General features: G+C 37.6%; 1 protein-coding gene across 1 annotated transcript in view; it reads right to left on the bottom strand.

Annotated features, from left to right (window-relative positions):
- Positions 1-20,779, bottom strand: part of SBF2 (SET binding factor 2) — a 313,800-nt gene extending 293,021 nt beyond the window's left edge. Inside the window, exons 1-2 of the mRNA XM_023754547.1 lie at positions 20,755-20,779; positions 944-1,029 (exon numbers count right to left, since the gene is read on the bottom strand). Of these exons, the coding sequence (XP_023610315.1) occupies positions 944-1,029; positions 20,755-20,764 (96 nt within the window). The 5' untranslated portion in view covers positions 20,765-20,779. The remainder of the gene's footprint in view (positions 1-943; positions 1,030-20,754) is intronic.
- Positions 20,780-21,404: the final 625 nt, after the last annotated feature.

Genomic DNA, 21,404 nt, shown 5'->3' with positions numbered 1-21,404 from the left:
CCTAACTGCCCCCCGCTGCCGGCCACACACATATACACATACTACAATATGTTTGAGAACCAAACTGCATAGTCATATTGAAAAATACTTTAGTGATCATCTTTCCAGTCCCTCACTTAACCATCATGAAATAGCCACCAGATAGGATGTCCTAGCCATTATTAATTATGCACAACCATTACATTCCTTTAAAATGGCTGACAAAAATTAAAGCAGCTGAATTGCACTATGATAAAGCAACCTAAAGTTCCTAAAAAGAGAATTTGGGTTTGTGAATTCAACATGACTGGTCACCATTAAACTAACCTTTCTTTTTGTCTGTTTAGTTTTCATCAAAACAATAATCTGGAAATTTTCCAAAAAAATATAATAAACATTTGTGTAGTGACACACTATCACTAAAGCTACTAGGCTAACATTTTAACTGAAGAGTCAAAGGAACTTTTCAGCTCCCAAGTACATAAAGATCAATTTATTCTTTAATATTAGAGAGAAGTTTAAATCGAAAAATGGACAGCAAAACAGACATTCCAGAATCAATATATTCAAAGGTTACTGTGCTTGGGGTACTGGGATGAGGGATTATTTCTAGTAACATGTTACAGTTAAATCACCAAATTATTCAACAGTAACTATAACATAAATATAATCATAAATATAACATAAGAAAAGTATCATTAGCCGAAACCGGTTTGGCTCAGTGGATAGAGCGTCGGCCTACGGACTGAAAGGTCCCAGGTTCGATTCCGGTCAAGGGCATGTACCTGGGTTGTGGGCACATCCCCAGTAGGAGATGTGCAGGAGGCAGCTGATCGATGTTTCTCTCTCATCGATGTTTCTAACTCTCTATCTCTCTCCCTTCCTCTCTGTAAAAAATCAGTAAAATATATTTAAAAAAAAAAAAGTATCATTATAAAAGTACAATAATGCACCATCAACTTACCAATTCAATTCCCTGTGGAAAAGGTGTATCATCCCAGTCCTTCTGCGGAAATCTCTGGATTATTTTCCCCAGACCTGCTCCTGACCCTATTAATAAAATCAAAATAAATGGGATATTATAAAATCTGAATACTCATTATATTAATACTTATTTATAAATGAATGTTTGTTGAATAAATTGATATATTGATTAAATATGTTCAAGATTTAAAGGACACAAAAACATTTACCTTCTAAACATAATACTGAAATGACAGGCAATTATATCCAACAGACTCTCAAAAGTAACATACATATGAAAAGCTAAAAAAAAAATAGACAGAAACATTAAAATCTAGAGTCTCTATCACACCATGGGAGTAACTGCCTTTGTTCCCAATAAGGAAAGCAATCTTCTCAGTATCTCAAGTTGAAACTTTAAAAGAACTTTTCAATGGAGGCAAAGTACTTTTAAGTGACAAAATGGTAGCTAGCACTAAGCTTCAGTTATGGGTCATAAACAGTATTAAGAGTAAAATAAAGACTTTTACAGTGGCCTGGGAACTTGACTATTGTCTAGGCCAGTGATTGCGAACCTTTTAAGCTCGGCGTGTCAGCACTTTGAAAAACCCTAACTTAACTCTGGTGCCGTGTCACATATAGAAATTTTTTGATATTTGCAACCATAGTATAAAAAAGATTTATATTTTTGATATTTATTTTATATATTTAAATGCCATTTAACAAAGAAAAATCAACCAAAAAAATGAGTTCGCGTGTCACCTCTGATACGCATGTCATAGGTTCACCATCACTGGTCTAGGCAGAGTTTCTCAACATCAGCATTACTGACATTTTGGGCCAGATTGTGTGTTTATGGGAAGGTTGGGGGGAAAGGGTCTAAGTCCTGTGCATTGTAGGATGGTTAGTAGCATCCTTAGCCTCAACCCACTAGATGCTAGTAGCATCCTACCACCACCACCAAGTGCCACCACTTGTCTGTGCCATTATTGTTATAAAATTATCCTGGGACACTAAAGAATGGATTGACTTATTCTTGAATCTTGGGGATGTAATCTGTGAGTAATTTGGGAATGGAAAGTATATGTTAGCCCTAGCTGGTTTGGCTCAGTGGATAGAGCATCGGCATGTGGACTGAAAGATCCTGGGTTCAATTCCAGTCAAGGGCACATGCCAGGTTGTGGACTTGATTCCCAGTAGGGGGCATGTAGGAGGCAACCAACCAATTATTCTCTCTAATCATTGATGTTTCTATCTCTCTCTTCCTTCCTCTCTGAAATCAATAAAAATCTATTTTTTAAAAAAAGAAAGTATATGTGAGATCTAAACTGCTTTTTGCTACACTTTTTAAAGAGCTTCATGAGTTGGCATATTCTACTTTGTGTCCCAGCTTACTATGAAGTGAAAGCAACATTCTGATTATATGTACATCTAACTTAAGTAAGCCTGTAACACCTGATTCAAATTGTTAATATATATTTTCCTACCTTCTCTGTTAAATTTTTTGAATCACCCACTATCATCCTTCACTCTGATCCCTGTACATTTAACTTCCTCCTTGGCCCTCACTTAGAGTTTAAACACTTTATGGCCATATTTTTACCTATAAAAGATAAATGGAAAGTTAAGTTCATTTTACTAACCAACTCAGTACTATGCTCTAAAACTGGCCACATTTGAAAAAGGCAAAATAAAAACATTCTCAATTAAAGTTAACAACTGTTGCAGTACAGTAACTCCTCATATATCCATCATTATAGGGAAATGCAGGATTTCATTAAGAGTAAACTAAACTCACCCTAACAGGTTTGGCTCAGCGGATAGAGCATCTGCCTGCGGACTTAAGGGTCCCAGGTTCGATTCCAGCCAAGGGCATGTACCTTGGTTGCGGGCATATCCCCAGTAGGGGGTGTGCAGGAGGCAGCTGATCAATGTTTCTCTCTCATTGATGTTTCTAACTCTCTATCCCTCTCCCTTCCTCTCTGTAAAAAATCAATAAAATATTTTAAAAAAGAGTAAACTAAACTAAAAGTGATGTATCAACCCACTCATTTTTCATCCACCTCAAACATCATCACTTCTGATATCTCAAGCAGAACTAATTCAAAAAATGGCTAGTTACTGGAAATACACACACGAAAAAGACATGGCCCCCATCCTCAAGGAACTCATAACCTATTGGAGAACAAGCAAATAAACTGATAACTTCAGTATATCATCATAAGCACAATGATAGAAGGGAACCAAATCTAGTCTAGCAGAGAAGACCATGGAAAACTTTCTAGAAGAAAAGACAGCCAGCTTTTTCTTTCAGCACCATCTTTGTATCCACTAGCATACTAAATGCCTGGCACTTAGTTCATACAGAGTTAAATGTTTATTTTAATAAATTCATTACTACTGACAGAAATTGTTTTAAGCTTACATCTCCCTGTCTTTTTAAACAGAGATAAATGCATGTTTTTTAGCTCATCATATTTAATCAGGTGTTCCTATATTGTCTGTTTAGTTCTGAAAGTCATAGCTAATATATTTTAGGCTCTTAAAATAGTTTATCATATTAATTTTTACTAAATATAAAAATATATGTTAACTGCAAATTTTTTCAAATATATAAAAATATAAAGAAGAAATCACCCACATTCCCATACCTGAGGAGAATTACTGTTAACATTTTGGACTATTTTATCCTAGGGATGAAATAGGGAGGTTTTGTTAACATGTACTTTTTCTACAGAATTGAGGTCATACTAAACCTAGCTTTATATATTGGTGTAGTACTTAATATTTTACAGTGGGCCTTTGCTGTAGTATGTACATTGTCTAGTTTCTCACTATTATAAATAATGCTACATAAGGCCCTTTCTATATAAATACTTATCCTCATCTCACTTTTCCACAGAAAAAAGAATTCTTAGAAATACAACTACTGGGTTAAAGAGTATGAAAATTTTAAAGATCACACAAAGCCAAAGGGCCCACCAGAAAGACATTTAACAATTTTTTTTAACATTCTGTGTATAAGAATGACACTGGCATTTTCACTACAGCCTTACCAACAACTGTTATTTTAAATTTTTACTTGTTTTAATTATTGCAAATTTGACAGATAAAAAATTCCTCTCTGGCAGGAGCATAACTTTCAAAAGTCTCTAGAAGCAACATATTATTTATTGATTTCCCAATAATATGCAGTGTTTCAAAAACATGAAAGTTTAGTTTGAAATGGAGATATAACATTTATAAATGCACACAGAAATATGATTCATGGTGGTAAGACTTTCGGTTATATGAAAATGGAAATTAGGTTAGAAAAAAAGCAACAATAAAATGGTAGATTGATATTTCACTGCAAATAAAATGTAGAGAGAGCTACAATAACTTGGTTTCCAAATATGTAAATTGCTGGAGCTAACAACTGTTGAGGAGCTTATGAAAGTACCCTGCAAAAGTAAACAAATATTTTCTGAATATTGCTTCTTGATTTGTAAGCATTTAGTCTGAACGTTTAAACATTTCCCAAGTTCTTATATTTTACATGATAACTATTTTTAAGGCAATACTGGTTGTATTTAAAAATTCTGAGAAGATGACTTTTTGTATTGAAGAACAAGGAACAATGAGGGAAGACTGTTTCAGAGTCAGGTGCCCAGACACCTGCGCACTGATCCTTATGTCCAGAGGTGAAGCAGGTCATGTCAATCAGAGTGGCTGTAAAAGCAGCTTCTATCTGTATTACATGGGTAGGGGGAAGGGAGAAATTACTCAAAAGAAAGGGGACCACTTCCTAGAAAGGAGGGGTGCTAGGCAGCAAAAGATTGTCCCCTGCATAGTATGCAGCTGACTTGAGAGAAGGAAGGAGCAGTTATTAGTCAGTGCCTTCCTGTTGTTGTTGTTTTTCGGACCCTACTCTCCTACCCCATTATAAAATCAAGAAATATAATGGCCAAATGGAGTTACTATATTAAAAGGGGGTAGGGGAAGCAATCCTCGGCAAGATACCAGAACATTTGGAAATGGCTTTCTTTGAAAGAAAAAGTAGATATGCTAGACAAGCTGCCCAAAACAAATTTAGACAGGATGAGGAAATACTGGTGCGGCCAGGCACACTTTTCCCTCCTTTATGTTTGGTAACCCACTTTCCCTTGGGTCCTGGAAGAGCTATCAGGCTACCCAGGCCAATCACTAGGATTAGCAACTGACCTAAGATGAGCCAACCATCCATTACCCTCGTGGCAGGTTTTCTAGCCTTGGCCAATGACTCCAGAAGAGTCAAAAAATATTCTCTGGGGTTGCTAACTAGTATACTGTTGGTGTGAAGCTGCCAGTAGCTAGGAGGAAGAAGTAAATCTGCAGAAGAACTAAGAATATCATAAAAATGTACACTTAAAACCTGTATGATCCTATTAACCAATGTCACCCCAATAAATTTAATTTTTAAAAAAATAATAAGTAGGGATTAATTAGGTGGAGAAATAAAATATAGTACTCTGCTCTACACAAAACAGGATGCTTAGTATTTGTTGACCATAACAATTGACAAAAATTATTTAATTGACTTCTATGTGTGTTACAGTGTAGATATACCAAGTATATACAGGGGTAGGCAAAAGTAGGTTTACAGTTGTGAGTATGTGAAAGTTTATTCTTGTGTTATTATTTATTAACTATTGTGTCATTTATTTGTATTACAACTGTAAACCTACTTTTGCCAACCCTGATGTAGAAAGTTTGTTTAAATATAGACTCTGAACTTTAAGAAATGCTACTCTAATACATAATTCACTAAATCTTTTTCTATGATGTTTATCTAAACAACTAGTTCAGAAGTTATCTACACTTGACTTGTCTTATGATGTCCATCTGCCCACACTCCTCTAACAAAATGGCAAAGTCCACAGTTCAAGGAAGGGCAGCAGCCATGCTCATACCCCTTCCACCAGCCAGAGAGAATTACTAAATCACTTATTTGGTTATTACATTTACTGTTGTTTGTCTGTCTCACTTCACTAGAATGAAAACAATGAATTTTGGCCTGCTTTGTTTACTGATGTGTCCTACCCAGGCACTTAGAATAATTCCTGGTATATATTAGATACTTAATAGCATGCTGTTGAACAAATGAATGGGGCTATAAGGTGGGTAAGGACATCGATAAACTGGCAAGCAACTTATGACCAGAGTGACCTAGACAAATCAAATTCCTCTGCTAGGGAATTCTGAATTTATTTTAAAAAGGAAGAAACTGAATAAAGCAGCCAAAAAGACATATAACGACTTGCTGTTGTGACAGAAAGGGGTCATGTGTAAAACCGAAGTTACAGAGCAGCAGAAACTCTTGGCCAAGACTTGCCAGTAGAAACAAGCTAACCGTATACACATGTAGAAAGAAGCAGAGGTACCACAAGAAAGAAACCGTGCAGCTGCCTAGGTTCTACCTCCAGTTCACTCTAGCAGCATTATAGTGTCAAACTTCCTATGACATTCCTTCCTCTGAAGCTGGGATGGGTCTGTATTCCTTGTCACTAAAGAGTCCAAACTGGAGAGCACTGTAAGAAGTACAATCACACTGGTAAAGGGTCAGGACACAATTACATTTAAAAAAAAAAAAAAAGATTTAGTCAGAAAACTTACACTAATGAGAACTTTCTCCAAATATCTGAAGAGCTATTATACAGAAGAAGATAGTGTGGAGAAGACTAGAGCCAAAGATATAATTCAGAGGATATATTTTGATTCAGTATAAAGGAAGAACCATCTGAGAAGGAGAACGATCAAAAAATAGAATGGCCCTAGCTGGTTTCGCTCAGTGGATAGAACGTTGGCCTGCGGACTGAAGGGTTCCAGGGTTCAATTCTGGTCAAGGGAACATGCCTGGGTTTCGGGCTCGGTCCCCAGGTAGGGGGCGTGCAGAAGGCAGCCAATCAATGATTTTCTCTCATCATTGATGTTTCTCTCTCTCTCTCTCCTTCTCCCTTCCTCTCTGAAATCAATAAAAATGCTTTTAAAAAAAATAGAATGAATTGCCACAGAAAACAATGATCAGACTTAAGTTTCAGTACAAGATACACGTTTCTGTGGTCTGAAAAACCAGGCCAAATTTAGAAAGTCTGACAAGTAGACTATTACATAATTCATTTATTCAACAATAACACTATGTGAGGCCTTGCATTAGGTGCCAAGGAGAGAAGCATAAAGCTTGTTATAAGAATATTTAGGACTTGAACTGAGTTTTTTGAAGTGCAAATACAAGGGCAGATACAGCACAGTATCATGACAGTAAAGTTTTGGAAAGAAAACAATATTGTTTAGAAATCAAGTCATAAGTCTAATAAAATCAGAAATAGAAAAACTTAAAAAAATCCACCTGTCAGAATGGCTATAATCAACAAATCAACAAACGACAAGTGCTGGAGAGGATGTAGAGAAAAAGGAACCCTCTTGTACTGCTGGTGGGAATGCAGACTGGTGCAGCCACTGGTATTCCCTCTGGTGTTTCCTCAAAACACCACAGTATGGTGTTTCCTCAAAAAACTAAAAATGGAACTTCCATTTGACCTAGTAATCCCACTTCTAGGAATATATCCCAAGAAAACAGACCAATAAGAAAGGATATATGCACCTCTATGTTCATAGCAGCACAATTTACAATAGCTAAGATTTGGAAACAGCCTAAGTGGCCATCAGCAGATGAGTGGATTAGAAAACTGTGGTACATCTACACAATGGAATACTATGCTGCTGTAAAAAAGAAGGAATTCTTACCATTTGCAACAGCATAGATGGAACTGGAGAGCATTACACTAAGCAAAATAAGCCAGTCGGAGAAAGATAAATATCACATGATCTCACTCATTTGTGGAATATCATGAACAACATAAACTGTTGAACAAAAATAGAACCAGAGTCATAGAAGCATCAAACATACTGTCCAATCTATGAGGGAAGGTGGGGGGTGAGGGGGGTAAGAGATCAACCAAAGGACTTGTATATATGCATATGAGCATAACCAATGGACACAGACAGTAGGGGCATGTGCTGGGGGATGTAGGCGGCTGGGAGAGGTCAATGGGGGGGAAAAGGAGATTTATGTAATACTTTAAACAATAAAGAATTTTTTAAAAAAAAGAATGTCCACTAGAGGGGAGGCGGGAGTGGGTGGGTGGTTGGTTGGGGAGTGATAAACCGGGGAATTTATATTCATATATGGACATAGACAATAGAGTGGTGAAGGCCTGGGAGGGGCAAGGGCAGGGTGGAGGGGATCAATGAGGAAAAGCAAACAAACAAACAAACAAACAAAGGGGATATCTGTAATACTTTCAAGAGTAAAGAAAAAAATTGTCCACTATCATGATTTTAATTCAACATTGTACTGTAAGTCCTAACCACTGCAATAAAGAGAAAAAAATACATAAAAGCCATACAGATGGGAAAAGCAGAACACTGGCTCTATTTGCAGACAACTATGAAAAATCTTAAGAAATCTAAAAAGAAAATATAAGCACTAATAAATAAGTTTAGCAAGGCCTCAAAGGGTCAATATAAAAAATGATTGTATTTCTATATACTAGCAATAAAAGTTAAAAATACCATATGCCATAGCATCAAAAACCACGAAATAGGGCTGTTAACAGGTAAATGGAGAAATAAATTGTGGTGTATCCATGCAATGGAATATTATTCAGCACTAAAAAAGAAAAAACTGCTGATATTCGTACAACATGGATAAATTTCAAAATAATTATGCAAAAGAAGCTGAATATAAACAAGAACATACCACAGGATTCCATTCATACGAAATTTCAGAAAAGACAAATCTAATCTATAGTGATAGAAAGCAGATCACTGGTTGCCCAGGGCTAAGGATGGGTATTAGGGATGGATATGAAAAAGGGTATGCAAGCAAACTTTTTAGAGTGATAGACATTTTTTATTTATTTATTTTTTCAACTGGTTGTAGAGGGAGGGAGGAAGGGAGGGAGGGAGGGAGGGAGGAAAGAACATTGACTGGTTACCTCCCGCACACGCTCCTACCAGGGATGGAATCTGAAATCTTTTAGCACACTCCAACCAACTGAGCCACACTGACGAGGGCAAAAAAATTTTATTTTTATTGCAGTGGTATTTATATGAGTAAATAATTGTACTACTGGAAGAAGGCAATCTGGGAGAGATACATCTTTGAATTTTGCTTATAGTTAGAATGGAATCTATCATAATCAATGAAAGATGAAAGAGTCCTGGCATAACTTATCTGTAATGTATACTTTACTCTTATAGTAGTTCATTCTATATTTGAACATACTCTTCTAGTCTATGTTTGGATAGGTACTGTGACAAAAATGTGCAGTATCTCAAGCAACCTATTCAACTTTTATATTATTATCACAGAAGATCTTTGAGAGAAACTTTTAATTATATAGAAAACTTTTAATTATGCCATGCGTACTATCATAATCAAATTCTTTTTATTTCAAAAATAGCGCTAAAGATATAAATATAAACTGAGAAGACAATGGTATCTGTTAAAAATTAAGTAACATAACCTTAGTTTGGCTCGGTGGTTAGAGAGTTGGCCCAAGACTGAAGGGTCGCAGGTTTGATTCTGGTCAGGGGCATGTGCCTCGGTTGCAGGATCAATCTCCAGGTCAGGGCTCATGTGAAAGGGAACCAGTCGATGTGTCTCTCACATCAATGTTTCTCTCTCAGTCTCTCCCCCTCCCTTCCACTCTCTCTAAAAATCAATAGAAAAAATACCTTCAGTTGGGGATTAACAAAACAAAAAATTCAGTAACATAATTATTTCTCTCTCTTCTTTAGCTCTTTTTATATATACCTTTTGGGTTTTAATCATGAAGTACTTAGGTATCTTTAGATGAATTTAAATAATTTTAAGCTCTTTCTAAGCCCCAGAAGATCGAAAATGTATTGAGTTATTAAATGTACTAGGTTCATGTCTACAAAATAAAATCTTCTTGGAAATATGGTTTTAAAAGATAGAATTAGTTAAGATTAGGTCTTACTGGATTAGGGTTGGCCCCAATCCAATGACTAGTGCCCCAGTAAGAAAAAACAGATACAGACAAACAGGGAAAACGCCATGTGAAGACAAATGCAGAGACTGCCCCAGCTTACTTCCTGGTGAGAATTTCAAGGCTTCAGGACAGGAAGGGGAAATCCAAGTGTAGTCCAGTAGTACAGTGAGCTGAAGCAATGAAGTTGGTAGTCCAGGAAAATCAAGGAAGTTAGAATTCACAGGGTGGCGTCCCAAAGAAAAGAGAGATTCATGGGAAAAGAGAAGTAAGTCCAAAGATCTGCAGAGGGTCTGAGTCTTTGAAGATCTGTGTATTGATTAGTATTTGAGTATACTAAGAAAACCAGGTAAGGCCAGGGAATAAACCCCATGAAAGAAACAGAAAGAATGATCCCCAGAGATCACACAAGGCTAGGAATAATTTGTGTTTGCAATAGCCAAGAGTAAAACTAACTTAATTCCCTGGGCTTCAGGCAGAGAATTCAGAAGGGTATTGCCTCGGTAGGGTAGAAAACTCAACCCTAGACTAAACACTGCTGTGGGCCCATCCACCGAACAAATGAAAACCAAGCCTCAAAAAAAAAAATAAATAAATAAAGATATTTCCAAGTGATTTAATTACATCCCAGGACAAAGTTCAAGAATATTTGTAGTAACACAAAAATATAACATCCAGCAAAAAAATACCAGGCATGAAAAGAAACAGAAAAGTGTGAGGCACACTGAGAAAAAAAATCAATTGATTGAAACAGACCTCAAATTGACACAGATGATAAAGTTAGTAGATAAGGACATTCAAAGTTAATATAACTGTGTTGCATATTTTCAGGAATAGAGATATGACAAATACATTGAATAGAATTAATGAATTAGACACTACAAAAAAATATAAAAAAAACTTGAAGTTTAACAACAAAAATTCTCCAAAATGAAATACAGACATACTGAAATATGTATATTTATATATATGTATATTTATATATATATATTTACATATATATAAAAATCTAATTATCAGCTCTACAAATGCCAAACACACACACATAACTACACACACACACACACAAATGGAGACAACTACACCAAGGCACATCTTAGTCATACTACTTTAAAAAGATATAAAGAGAAAATCTGAAAAAAAAGTGGAGAAAAAAGACATTATGTTCAGAGTAACAAAAATAAGAATAACAGCAAAATTCTCATAATAAACAAAGCAAGCTAGAAGACAGTGGTGTCATATCATTAAAAGGAAAAAAAATGTCAACTCAATATTTTAGGTCCTGTGGGCCTGAGATTCTCCTCCCCCACCAAGAAACATCAGACATCCCAACTTGGGCAACATCTTCTGCCAAGTAGGCAGCACCAGCATGGACCAGTGGGGGAAGGAGATAAAACTGTAACACCACAAAAGCTCTGAAAATTAAACTGCCACTGGAATATCAGCTCACAAAAATAGATCATGGTCCATATGGTAAATCTAAACAGAATGACTAAGTTAAAGGCCAAAATGTCTTGGATGTAATAATAAAAAAAATCACCCATCATACCAGGAACCATAAAAAATCACACCTGAATGAGAAGGACAATAAACTAATACCAGCACAGACATGAATCAGATGTTGGAATATCTGACAAGGATTTTGAAATAGCTGTCATAAAAATTTTTCAACAACCAATCACAAATTCTCTGAAACAAATAAAAAAAAATAGAAAATAGCAAAGAAACAGAAGTTATAAATCAAACAGAAATTCTCAAATTATAAAATATCCAAAATAAAAATCTCAGTGGATGGGTTCAATAGTATAACAGAGATGGCATAGCATAAAACTAGTGAACTTTGGGACAGATCAATAGATTTTACCCAATCTGAACAACTAAGAGAAAATAAATCAAAATATAAAGAATAGAATTGTGGGGACTCGTGGGACCATAACAAAATATCTAATATTCATATTACTGAAGTACCAGAAGGAGAAGAGAGAGTGGGACTGAACAAATATTCAAAGATAATGGCTGAAATATTCTCAAATTTGGCAAAGCACCAAAAAAATTCCAAGTTGACTGAACCTCAAACAGGATAAACTCAAAGAAATTTACACCAAGACACATATCATTACTAAACTTCTGAAAACTAAAAAGAAAAAAAAATCTTCAAAGAAGCCAAGAAAAACAACATATTGCCCACAGGATAACACCAATTCAAATGAAAGCAAATTTCACACTAAAAACCATGAAGGTAAGGAGAAAGTGGCCCACCACTTTTCAAGTACTGAAAAAAAGAGCTGTCAACTATGAATTCTATTTCCAGCAAAACTATCTTTCAGGAATGAAGGGAAAATACAGACATTCTCAGATGAAGATAAACTAAAAGAATGTGCCACTAGGAGACCCATTCTTAAAGAGCAGCTGAAGGAAAAATGTTCAAACACAAAAGAAATGCTAAAGTAAACAAAGCACTACTAGAGCATCAGGAAGGAAGAACAAAAGACAGCAAAAATATAGGTACAGGAAATAAATTATCATGCTCCTCATGAATTTTATATTTCATATCTGATGATTAAAACAAAAATTATAACAATTCAATTCAATGTTTTAATACCTTCTACATTATCCACAAACTGTTCATCCTCTGCTTTAATAGCTCTAAGTAAAAAGGAAATAACTACTTCCCAAAGTACTAGAAAGTTCTTCTGCATGTTGAAATATTTGTTCAGAATCCAACTCTCTGTAGGACTGGGGTTTTATTTTTGCTAAGGTCAGTCACCTCAGATCTAGATACAATCAACATGTATTGTGCAGTTATTATACAGGAGGCATTTAATCCTAACAACCTATGGGGAAAAAAAACATTAATCTCAATTTTACACATAAAGAAATAAACTTACATATCAGAGATTATTTCCAAAGTCACACTCTATAAATACTAGGTGTACCAGTTAATAATGCGGATTTTTTTTCAATAGATGGAGTTACACATATGTTGACATATATGCGATTTGATATGTATGCTATTTTGTTGTATTGACAACAAGCTTCAAAACTTCATATGTCAAATTTGCTGAAGGTGTTAACATCATAGATATTTTTACACTTAAAAATGTCGAATTTCGTGCCAAAAAAAGAGCATTTGTGGCAAGTTATAATTCATTACTATATTTTGAGAAAAAACGCTGCTGAATACTTCGGGAAGTTTATGGTGAACATGCTCCATCTCAAGATACTTGTGAACGCTGGTTTAAACGCTTTAAAAGTGATGATTTTGATGTGAAAGATAAAGAATGTCCAGGTCAACCAAAAAAGTCTGAAGACCAACAACTACAAGCATTATTGGATGAAGATGCATGTCAAACTCAAAAACAACTTGCAGAAAGATTAAACATTGCTCAGCAAACAATTTCCAATAGTTTACAAGCAATGGGAACTATTTTAAAGGAAGGAAAATGGGTGCCACATCAACTGAACGAAAGATAAATGGAAAACTGAAAAGTCATCAGTAAAATGTTGCTTCAGAGGAGAAACCAAGATGGCGGCATAGGTAAACACCAGACATTGCTGCCTCGCACAACCACTTCAAAAATACAACTAAAAGACGGAACGGACATCATCCAGAACCACAGGAAGGCTGGCTGAGTGGAAATTCTACAACTAGAAGGAAAGAGAAAAGCATACCGAGACTCAGACGAGGTGCAGTGCGGAAGTAAAATACAAAGGTGTGGAGGTGCATGCGGAGAGGGCTGGCGGCTGAGGACACGATTGTCTTTTTCAATGGGGAGGGAGTCTCAGGCTCTGAGCTCCAGTTCCGGGCGAGTCTCTGGGGACCAAGACTCATATGGGAGAAACGGGACTGTCTGGCATCGGTCGGAACTCGAGGGCAGCTTTCTCTCGGAGGCACTCACAGCAATTGCCAGGGCCTCTGAGGGCAGGACTGAGAGCAGCCATACTGCTCGCTCGGCCCACCCTGTTGATCCCCTGGGACCCGCCCCGCCCAAGCCATGCAGGGAGGCTTTTGCATATGAAAGGCCCGGCCCTTTGTAATCTGAAAATTACTTAACAAACTGCAGCTGCCCCAAGGCCCCAGGGCAACTTGCATTGCTTTACAGCTGGCTTCTGCTGGGTAGCCTCAGGCAGAGGCTAGATTAGCACCTCCTTAGATCCAAGAGCCAGTGTACCCAGTGGTCAGAGTGGGACCATCCAATTACAACTCCTCAGATCCATAAGGGACACACTCAGGGAGCAGACTCAGTGAGCACCAAAGCCCCACTGAAGCAAGTCTTGCCCCAGAAGGGTGTCTTCAGCACAGAAGTTCTCCCACCGTAGACACAGCTGATTCTCACAGCCAATTGGCCTGGAGGTCAATTCCTCCCAGTGTTACCTACAACAATCAAGGCTTAACTATAACAAGACTGTGCACAAAGCCCACAAGGGGGTGCACCAAGAGTGTCTACCTCAGGTAATTGGGGAGGCTGAGCCACTGGGCCCTATAGGACACCTAGCACAGAAAGCCACTCTATCGACACAGCGAAGCATAAAAAATGCAGAGACAAAGAAACAGGACACAAATGACAGAAATGGAGGAAAGCAAACTGCTGGATATAGAGTTCAAAACACTTTTAAGGTTTTTCAAGAATTTTCTAGAAATCGCCGATAAACTCAATGAGACCCTCAAGAAATCTAGTGAGACCCTCGATGTTGTGATAAAGGACCAACTAGAAATTAAGCATACACTGACTGAAATAAAGAATATTATACAGACTCCCAACAGCAGACCAGAGGATCGCAAGAATCAAGTCAAAGATTTGAAATACGAAGAAGCAAAAAACACCCAACCAGAAAAGCAAAATGAAAAAAGAATCCAAAAAAACGAAGATAGTGTAAGGAGCCTCTGGGACAGCTTCAAGCGTACCAACATCCGAATTATAGGGGTGCCAGAAGAAGAGACAGAGCAAGATATTGAAAACCTATTTGAAGAAATAATGACAGAAAACTTCTCCTACCTGGTGAAAGAAATAGACTTACAAGTCCAGGAAGCGCAGAGAACACCAAACAAAAGGAATCCAAAGAGGACCACACCAAGACACATCATAATTAAAATGCCAAGAGCAAAAGACAAAGAGAGAATCTTAAAAGCAGCAAGAGAAAGACAGTCAGTTACCTACGAGGGAGTACCCATATGAATGTCAGCTGATTTCTCAACAGAAACTTTGCAGGCCAGAAGGGAGTGGCAAGAAATATTCAAAGTGATGAATGCCAAGAACCTACAACCAAGATTACTTTATCCAGCAAAGCTATCATTCAGAATTGAAGGTCAGATAAAGAGCTTCACAGATAAGGAAAAGCTAAAGGGGTTCATCACCACTAAACCAGTATTATATGAAATGCTGAAAGGTATCTTTTAAGAAGAGGAAGAAGAAGAAAAAGGTAAAGATACAAATTATGAACAACAAATACACATCCATCAACAAGTGAATCTAAAAATCAAGTGACTAAATAATCTGATGATCAGAATAAACTGGTGATTATAATAGAATCAGGGGCATAGAAAGGGAGTGGACTGACTATTCTTGGGGGGAAAGGGGTGTGGGGGATGCGGGAAGAGACTGGACAAAAATCGTGCACCTATGAATGAGGACAGTGGTGGGGGGGTGAGGGCGGAGGGTGGGACGGGAACCGGGTGGAGGGGAGCTATGGGGGGGAAAAAAGAGGAACAACTGTAATAATCTGAACAATAAAGATTTAATTTTTTTAAAAAAAATGTTGCTTCAACGGCAGGAAAGAAAGTCTATTTATAATTTATTGTCTAAAGTTTTACATATGTCTCCTTTTTCCCCAATTGACACCCACCCCCACCCAGCCATTCCCACCCCGGGCAAGCCCCCACTGCCCCAGTGTCTGTGTCCATTGGTTATGCTAATATGCATGCATACAAGTCCTTTGGTTGCTCTCTAACCCACCCCCTAGTCTTTTTTTGCATCAAATTGTGACTAGCAATGAAAAGTAGATTTATTTTCAGAATCCCAAATGCACAAAATCATGGGTTGATCCAGGTCAACCATCAACATCGACTGCAAGGCCAAATTGCTTCTGAAAGAAGACAATGCTCTGCGTGTGGTGGGATCAGGAAGGTGGGGTGTATTATGAGCTTCTAAAACGAGGTGAAACTGTTAACACTGATCGCTGCCGACAACAAATAATCAGTTTGAACCACACTTTGATCGTGAAACGACCAGAATGTTCCAGAAGACACGGCAAAGTAATTTTGCTTCACGATGATGCACCATCACACACTTCAAAACCAGTTAAAGACACGATATAAGATCTTGCCTGGGAAGTATTAACCCACCTGCCGTATTCACCAGACCTTGCTCCTTCAGATTACCACTTCAGATTACCACTTGTTCCAATCGATGGCACACACACTTTCTGAGCAGCACTTCAAAACATACGAAGAAGTGGAAAAGTGGGTCTCTGAATGTTTGCCTCAAAACAAGAAAAGTTCTATTGGGACGGTATCCACAAATTACCTGAAAGATGGGGAAATGTGGCTAGCGATGGACATTACTTTGAATAGAGCACTTCTGATGTTTCTCTTGAAATTATCATGTTTTCTTTTATTACAAAATCCGACATTATTAACTGGTACACCTGGTAAGTGGCAGACCACATATGTGAATCCAAGTCACCCTAAATCTAGTCCTCAAATGCTTCTCAACCAATAGCTGGTGTCATGATGTCAACTGGCTCTTAAACCTCTCCTCAGGGCAATATCCTCCCTCCTCGGCTCTTAAACCTCTCCTCAGGGCAATATCCTCCCTCCTCTATCCTTATTCCAACAACCTTTGTGATCACTTAAAATGTCTCTATCTACCCTTGAAGCTTTCTGCTTGCCTGACTTGCAATCGTTAGTAGCTGTACTGTGACAGGGCAGATAGGGAGAACTGCCAAAATTAACTCTTCTTTCAACACAGAACTTAATCTGGATATGTCTGTAAAAAATATGTTTAGTTCTAGGCCCTGACTCTCTCCTACTCCTCCTATTCTACTGAAAGAAAACTGACCATTCCAGGACAAGCACAGAGATACAATACTTAACATTTTCTGTTCTCAATGTAACAGCTAAAAATAAGCTCTCAACCCTCTCCCACAAATAATGCTTCAAGTGCTTAAAGCCAATTATTGTATCTTCTCAAAGTTAAATATGATTTCCATTTCCCTTCCCATCTCAGTCACTCTACTAAGTCCAAGGGTCTTTCTATTTCTCAAAACACCACTACAACAAAGACATCAACAGTAATTATGAATGAATAGAAATAACCCAAAATATAACTATCTTCCCACAGTAAATATCTTCAAATTATTCTAAGCAAATCCTCAGACATACATATATACCACTGAGTCTTGTTTTAAAAAGAACACTACATTGGTAATCAGGAGATATTAGACTTGTCTTAGTTCTATCTCTAACTAACAACCTTATGCAAATCCTCTTACATCTCTGAGTCTTAGTCTCTCACCTATAACGTCATCTTCGGTCCTCTGGGCTCTGAAATTCTATGCATCCTAAGCACCAGAAAATATGAAATACAAACATCTTACCACTAGAGGGCATAAAACTATGGTTGTCAACCTAAAAATTAGACAAAAATCTCCTCCAGATAGTGTATACCAGGCAAACTATATTCATTTAAATTATATGAATTTAAATTAAACCTCAATAATTTGTCTGCTGGAAAAGAACTCCAGGCTACGGCTCAAACACTGTTATCTTTTAGGGCTAAAGTTTTCTTAAACCAAACTGACTATCACAAAGATATGCTTACTGTGTAAAACTGAGGAAGAGGCATGAAGAAGTAGAGCAGAAAGAACATAGGTGGAGGGAGAGTGGAAGGGAGGAGAAGAAAAAGAAGCAGTTGGAGTTTTGTTTTTATTTTGTGTGGGGGAGGCTGGGGGTTATGATGTTAAATTTCTGCAGTATATCTGTGCCTTTCAAAGTATTATAGAAATATATTACCATTTTACCACAGAATATTTAGCCCCTGTTGATAGTTCAGCAGAAAGTAATATTCCCGCATAAAAACTTCAGACAAATTTCATAGGAACAGCTTTAAAATACCAATATGTTAGCAGTAACTATAACATCAATCCTTTCAAAATAAAAAGAGAATTGCAAACATAGAAAACAATTCTTCTGTGACTGTATCACTTTTACTATTTTTTAAGTATCCCTCTAATTAAGATTATTATGAACAAGTGCTTAGTTTAGCATAAGAGTTTTAAAATAGAAAGTTTTTAAACTGGGGAGAAAAGTTACTGATTGAACAACAGTGAAGGTCATCATGTCCATCTTCCTTAAAGGTTCCTATTTGTTGTGTAATGCAACTAGGCATGATGCACATACCTTTCTCATTAAAACTCACCCAATGTGTCCCTATCAATGGATTCCCTAACCGTAGTCAAAAAAGAAGGCAGAAAAATCTCTAAGTTTTAAAGCGTCTCTAGCAACCTGTGCTGTGCCTTGCAAATCAATCAGGCTTTTAAAGAATACAGATGCCAACCCTAACCGGTTTGGCTCAGTGGATAGTGTCGGCTTGGGGACTCAAGGGTCCCAGGTTCGATTCTGGTCTCGGGCACATACCCAGTAGGGAATGTGCAGGAGGAAACTGATCAATGTTTCTCTCTCATTGATGTTTCTAACTCTCTATCCCTCTCCCTTCCTCTCTGTAAAAAATCAATATATTTTTTTTAAAAAATACAGATGCCAAATTTCTTCTTCCCAAAGAGTTTAAAAGCATGTCTTCTACCTACAATGTTCCCCCTTCACAAATTCATATTTTTCGCATCTCTAATTTCCTATCCCCAACTCAAAGTTCACCTTTGAGCAGAACTAAAGTAAAAATAATCCAAGCCTTATGTTTTCTGCTCAACTCTTCTCAAAAAATCAAACTTTCTGTCCTGCAAAAAGATTTAAGCAAGTGATAAGATCATTAAAATATACATTACCACAGGTTGTTTTTCCTAAGGTTTCATTCTCCTGAAAACAAACACTGCCTTCTCCTACATAAAACAATCTTTCTCAAGCTCCCAATGCCATCTATACCCCCTATCGAGCCTTTATACAGACACAACAAATTAATCATGACCAAAATGGGATTTCCCATCACTTCAACTAAACTGGCATCTTCTCCTCCTGCATTCCCTATTTCAAAGAGTGGCATCTTATCCACCTAGGCATTCAGTCTCTCATTTAGGATTAGGTTCATCAACATATGACAGAAAACCTAAAATAGAAGTGTAAGCAAGATAGCAGTTTATTTTATTTCATATAAAAGAAGTCTAGGAGTTCAGAACTAATGCCAGAGCTATAGGCTCAGGATCCAGCTTCTTCAGGTTCGCCACTCTGTTATCTACTGGGTTTGGGCCTCCTGTTTTAGTATGTCTGTTAGAGCTCCAAAGAACATGTCCATGTTTCAAGTAGAAATTGACAAAGGCACAGATTATTGGAGGAGAATTCCTAGAACGACAATTTCATTTATGTATCATTGGCAAAAACCTAGTCACTTAGCCATACCCAACTGAAAGTGACAATTACACCGCTAGAGGGAGAGAGATTAGGAGGCAACTGGCACTTTCTACCAGTCTGTCCATTAGACTAACAAGTGGCAACACCTCGTGCAGAACCATCTGTAACGCAGGAAGACAGGGAACTCCCCAGGAATAAAGCCACGGGGAGAGAGAGCCGTACAGAGAGTCTTTTGCTCGTGCAACATATATGTGCCTTCAGTACCTGCATCTTGCCCAATCCCAGATATAGAACTTCTATTTAATGATGGAATGCTGTCCACTAGGCTTGTCTGCATAGATGGCTCATGTAACTGGTACCAAGTATTTGAACATTTGTCCTCTATCAGATATGACAGCAAGCCTGTGTCCTTTTTTAAAAGTAGAATATTTGCTTGCCAAAAAGGATATATAGCTTAGCTCCAAAATTGGGGGAGGGGAAACGGAGGAGGGCTCACTGATTCTTCTGTCAAAGCTTGCAACAAGCTCCATATAGCAACCGAAGGGCAATTTTATGAAGTACTCAGAAAAGGGGTTGTGACAGTACACTTAAATGTAGTACCTGAAACCAAGCCCAAAGAGACCCACCAGTTACTATACTTCCTTTTGGTAGCAGTGAATATAAGATGCAGTAGCTTGTCTTCTATTTCAGAAGAGATAGCTCAACATATTTCAAAATGCAGTAACCTCAGAAACTTCACCTGAAGTGTCAGATAATTAAAATTCTTATGCACTGCCATTATCTGAGTCTTTACAAAGTATCTACGGAACCTGCTAGTTCTCTCTCTCAAAGTCCTATCAATTAGCATGATGTCATCACTGGAGGGGGCCCATGCAGTACACTGAGATGGCAAAATGAACAAAATCTCTATAGACTAAACTATGGCGCAGAGCTAAAAAACTGACCTATTCATGAAGGCAAAATGGTGACAGTATACTACATTGTTGGCTATGTCTAATGTTTTCTGGTGTGTGTGTGTGTGTGTGTGTGTGTGTGTGTGTGTGTGTTTATTTTCTTCTTTTTTGCATTTGATAGGTCAATAGTTAACCACCAGGTGCCAGGGTCTGCTTCTAGTGAAGAGACCACATGTGAAGCATGGCTGTACAAGGTGAGGTCATAACACCTTTAAGCAAGGCAGATCTACTCTCAACAGTCAAGGAAAGAGGGGTTGCTTCTGTTGGCAAGGGAGACTTAATAAAAATTATAGGATAAGGATACCTAGAATCATCCAAATACTCTCAGTGTCACCATTCTAATATTGGACTCATACTCTTTCCCAATCACTGCCCTAGCTTATTCTTTTTTTTTTTAAATATTTTATTGATTTTTCACAGAGATGAAGGGAGAGAGATAGAGAGCTAGAAACATCGATCAGCTGCCTCCTGCACATCCCCCACCGGGGATGTGCCCACAACCAAGGCACATGCCCCCGACCAGAATCGAACCTGGGACCCTCCAGTCCACAGGCCGACGCTCTTTCCACTGAGCCAAACCGGTTAGGACTGCCCTAGCTTATTCTTAAGAGACCTGATTAAGCTGTGGCTTCAACCCATATTGTAGTTCAACAACTTGTTGCATTGGACTGGAAGGCACAAGAAAGTCTCTCTTTTTCTACAGGATGATTCAGGAGGACCCTGTGACTAAGCTGGGATACCAATGTGTATTTGCCTTACTGCGTTTTGTGAGTATATCTAAATATTGAACAGAGGCTAAGAAAGTGAAAAACTGAAGAGAGTGACAGAGCTTTGGAAATATATTTAACTTTATTTCAGATATTCCTTAAAGGCAAAAGAACATTTTTAAAAACAGTTTTGAGGTAGACTGCTCAACTGTCTTCCAGGAAGATTGTGTCAGTTTATACTCCCATT

This window comes from Myotis lucifugus, unplaced genomic scaffold, assembly GCF_000147115.1.
Source record: "Myotis lucifugus unplaced genomic scaffold, Myoluc2.0 scaffold_61, whole genome shotgun sequence".
In the NCBI taxonomy this organism is placed as follows: domain Eukaryota; kingdom Metazoa; phylum Chordata; class Mammalia; order Chiroptera; family Vespertilionidae; genus Myotis; species Myotis lucifugus.
Note: the sequence above shows the minus strand (reverse complement) of the source record. Positions and strands in the feature narration are given on the sequence as shown.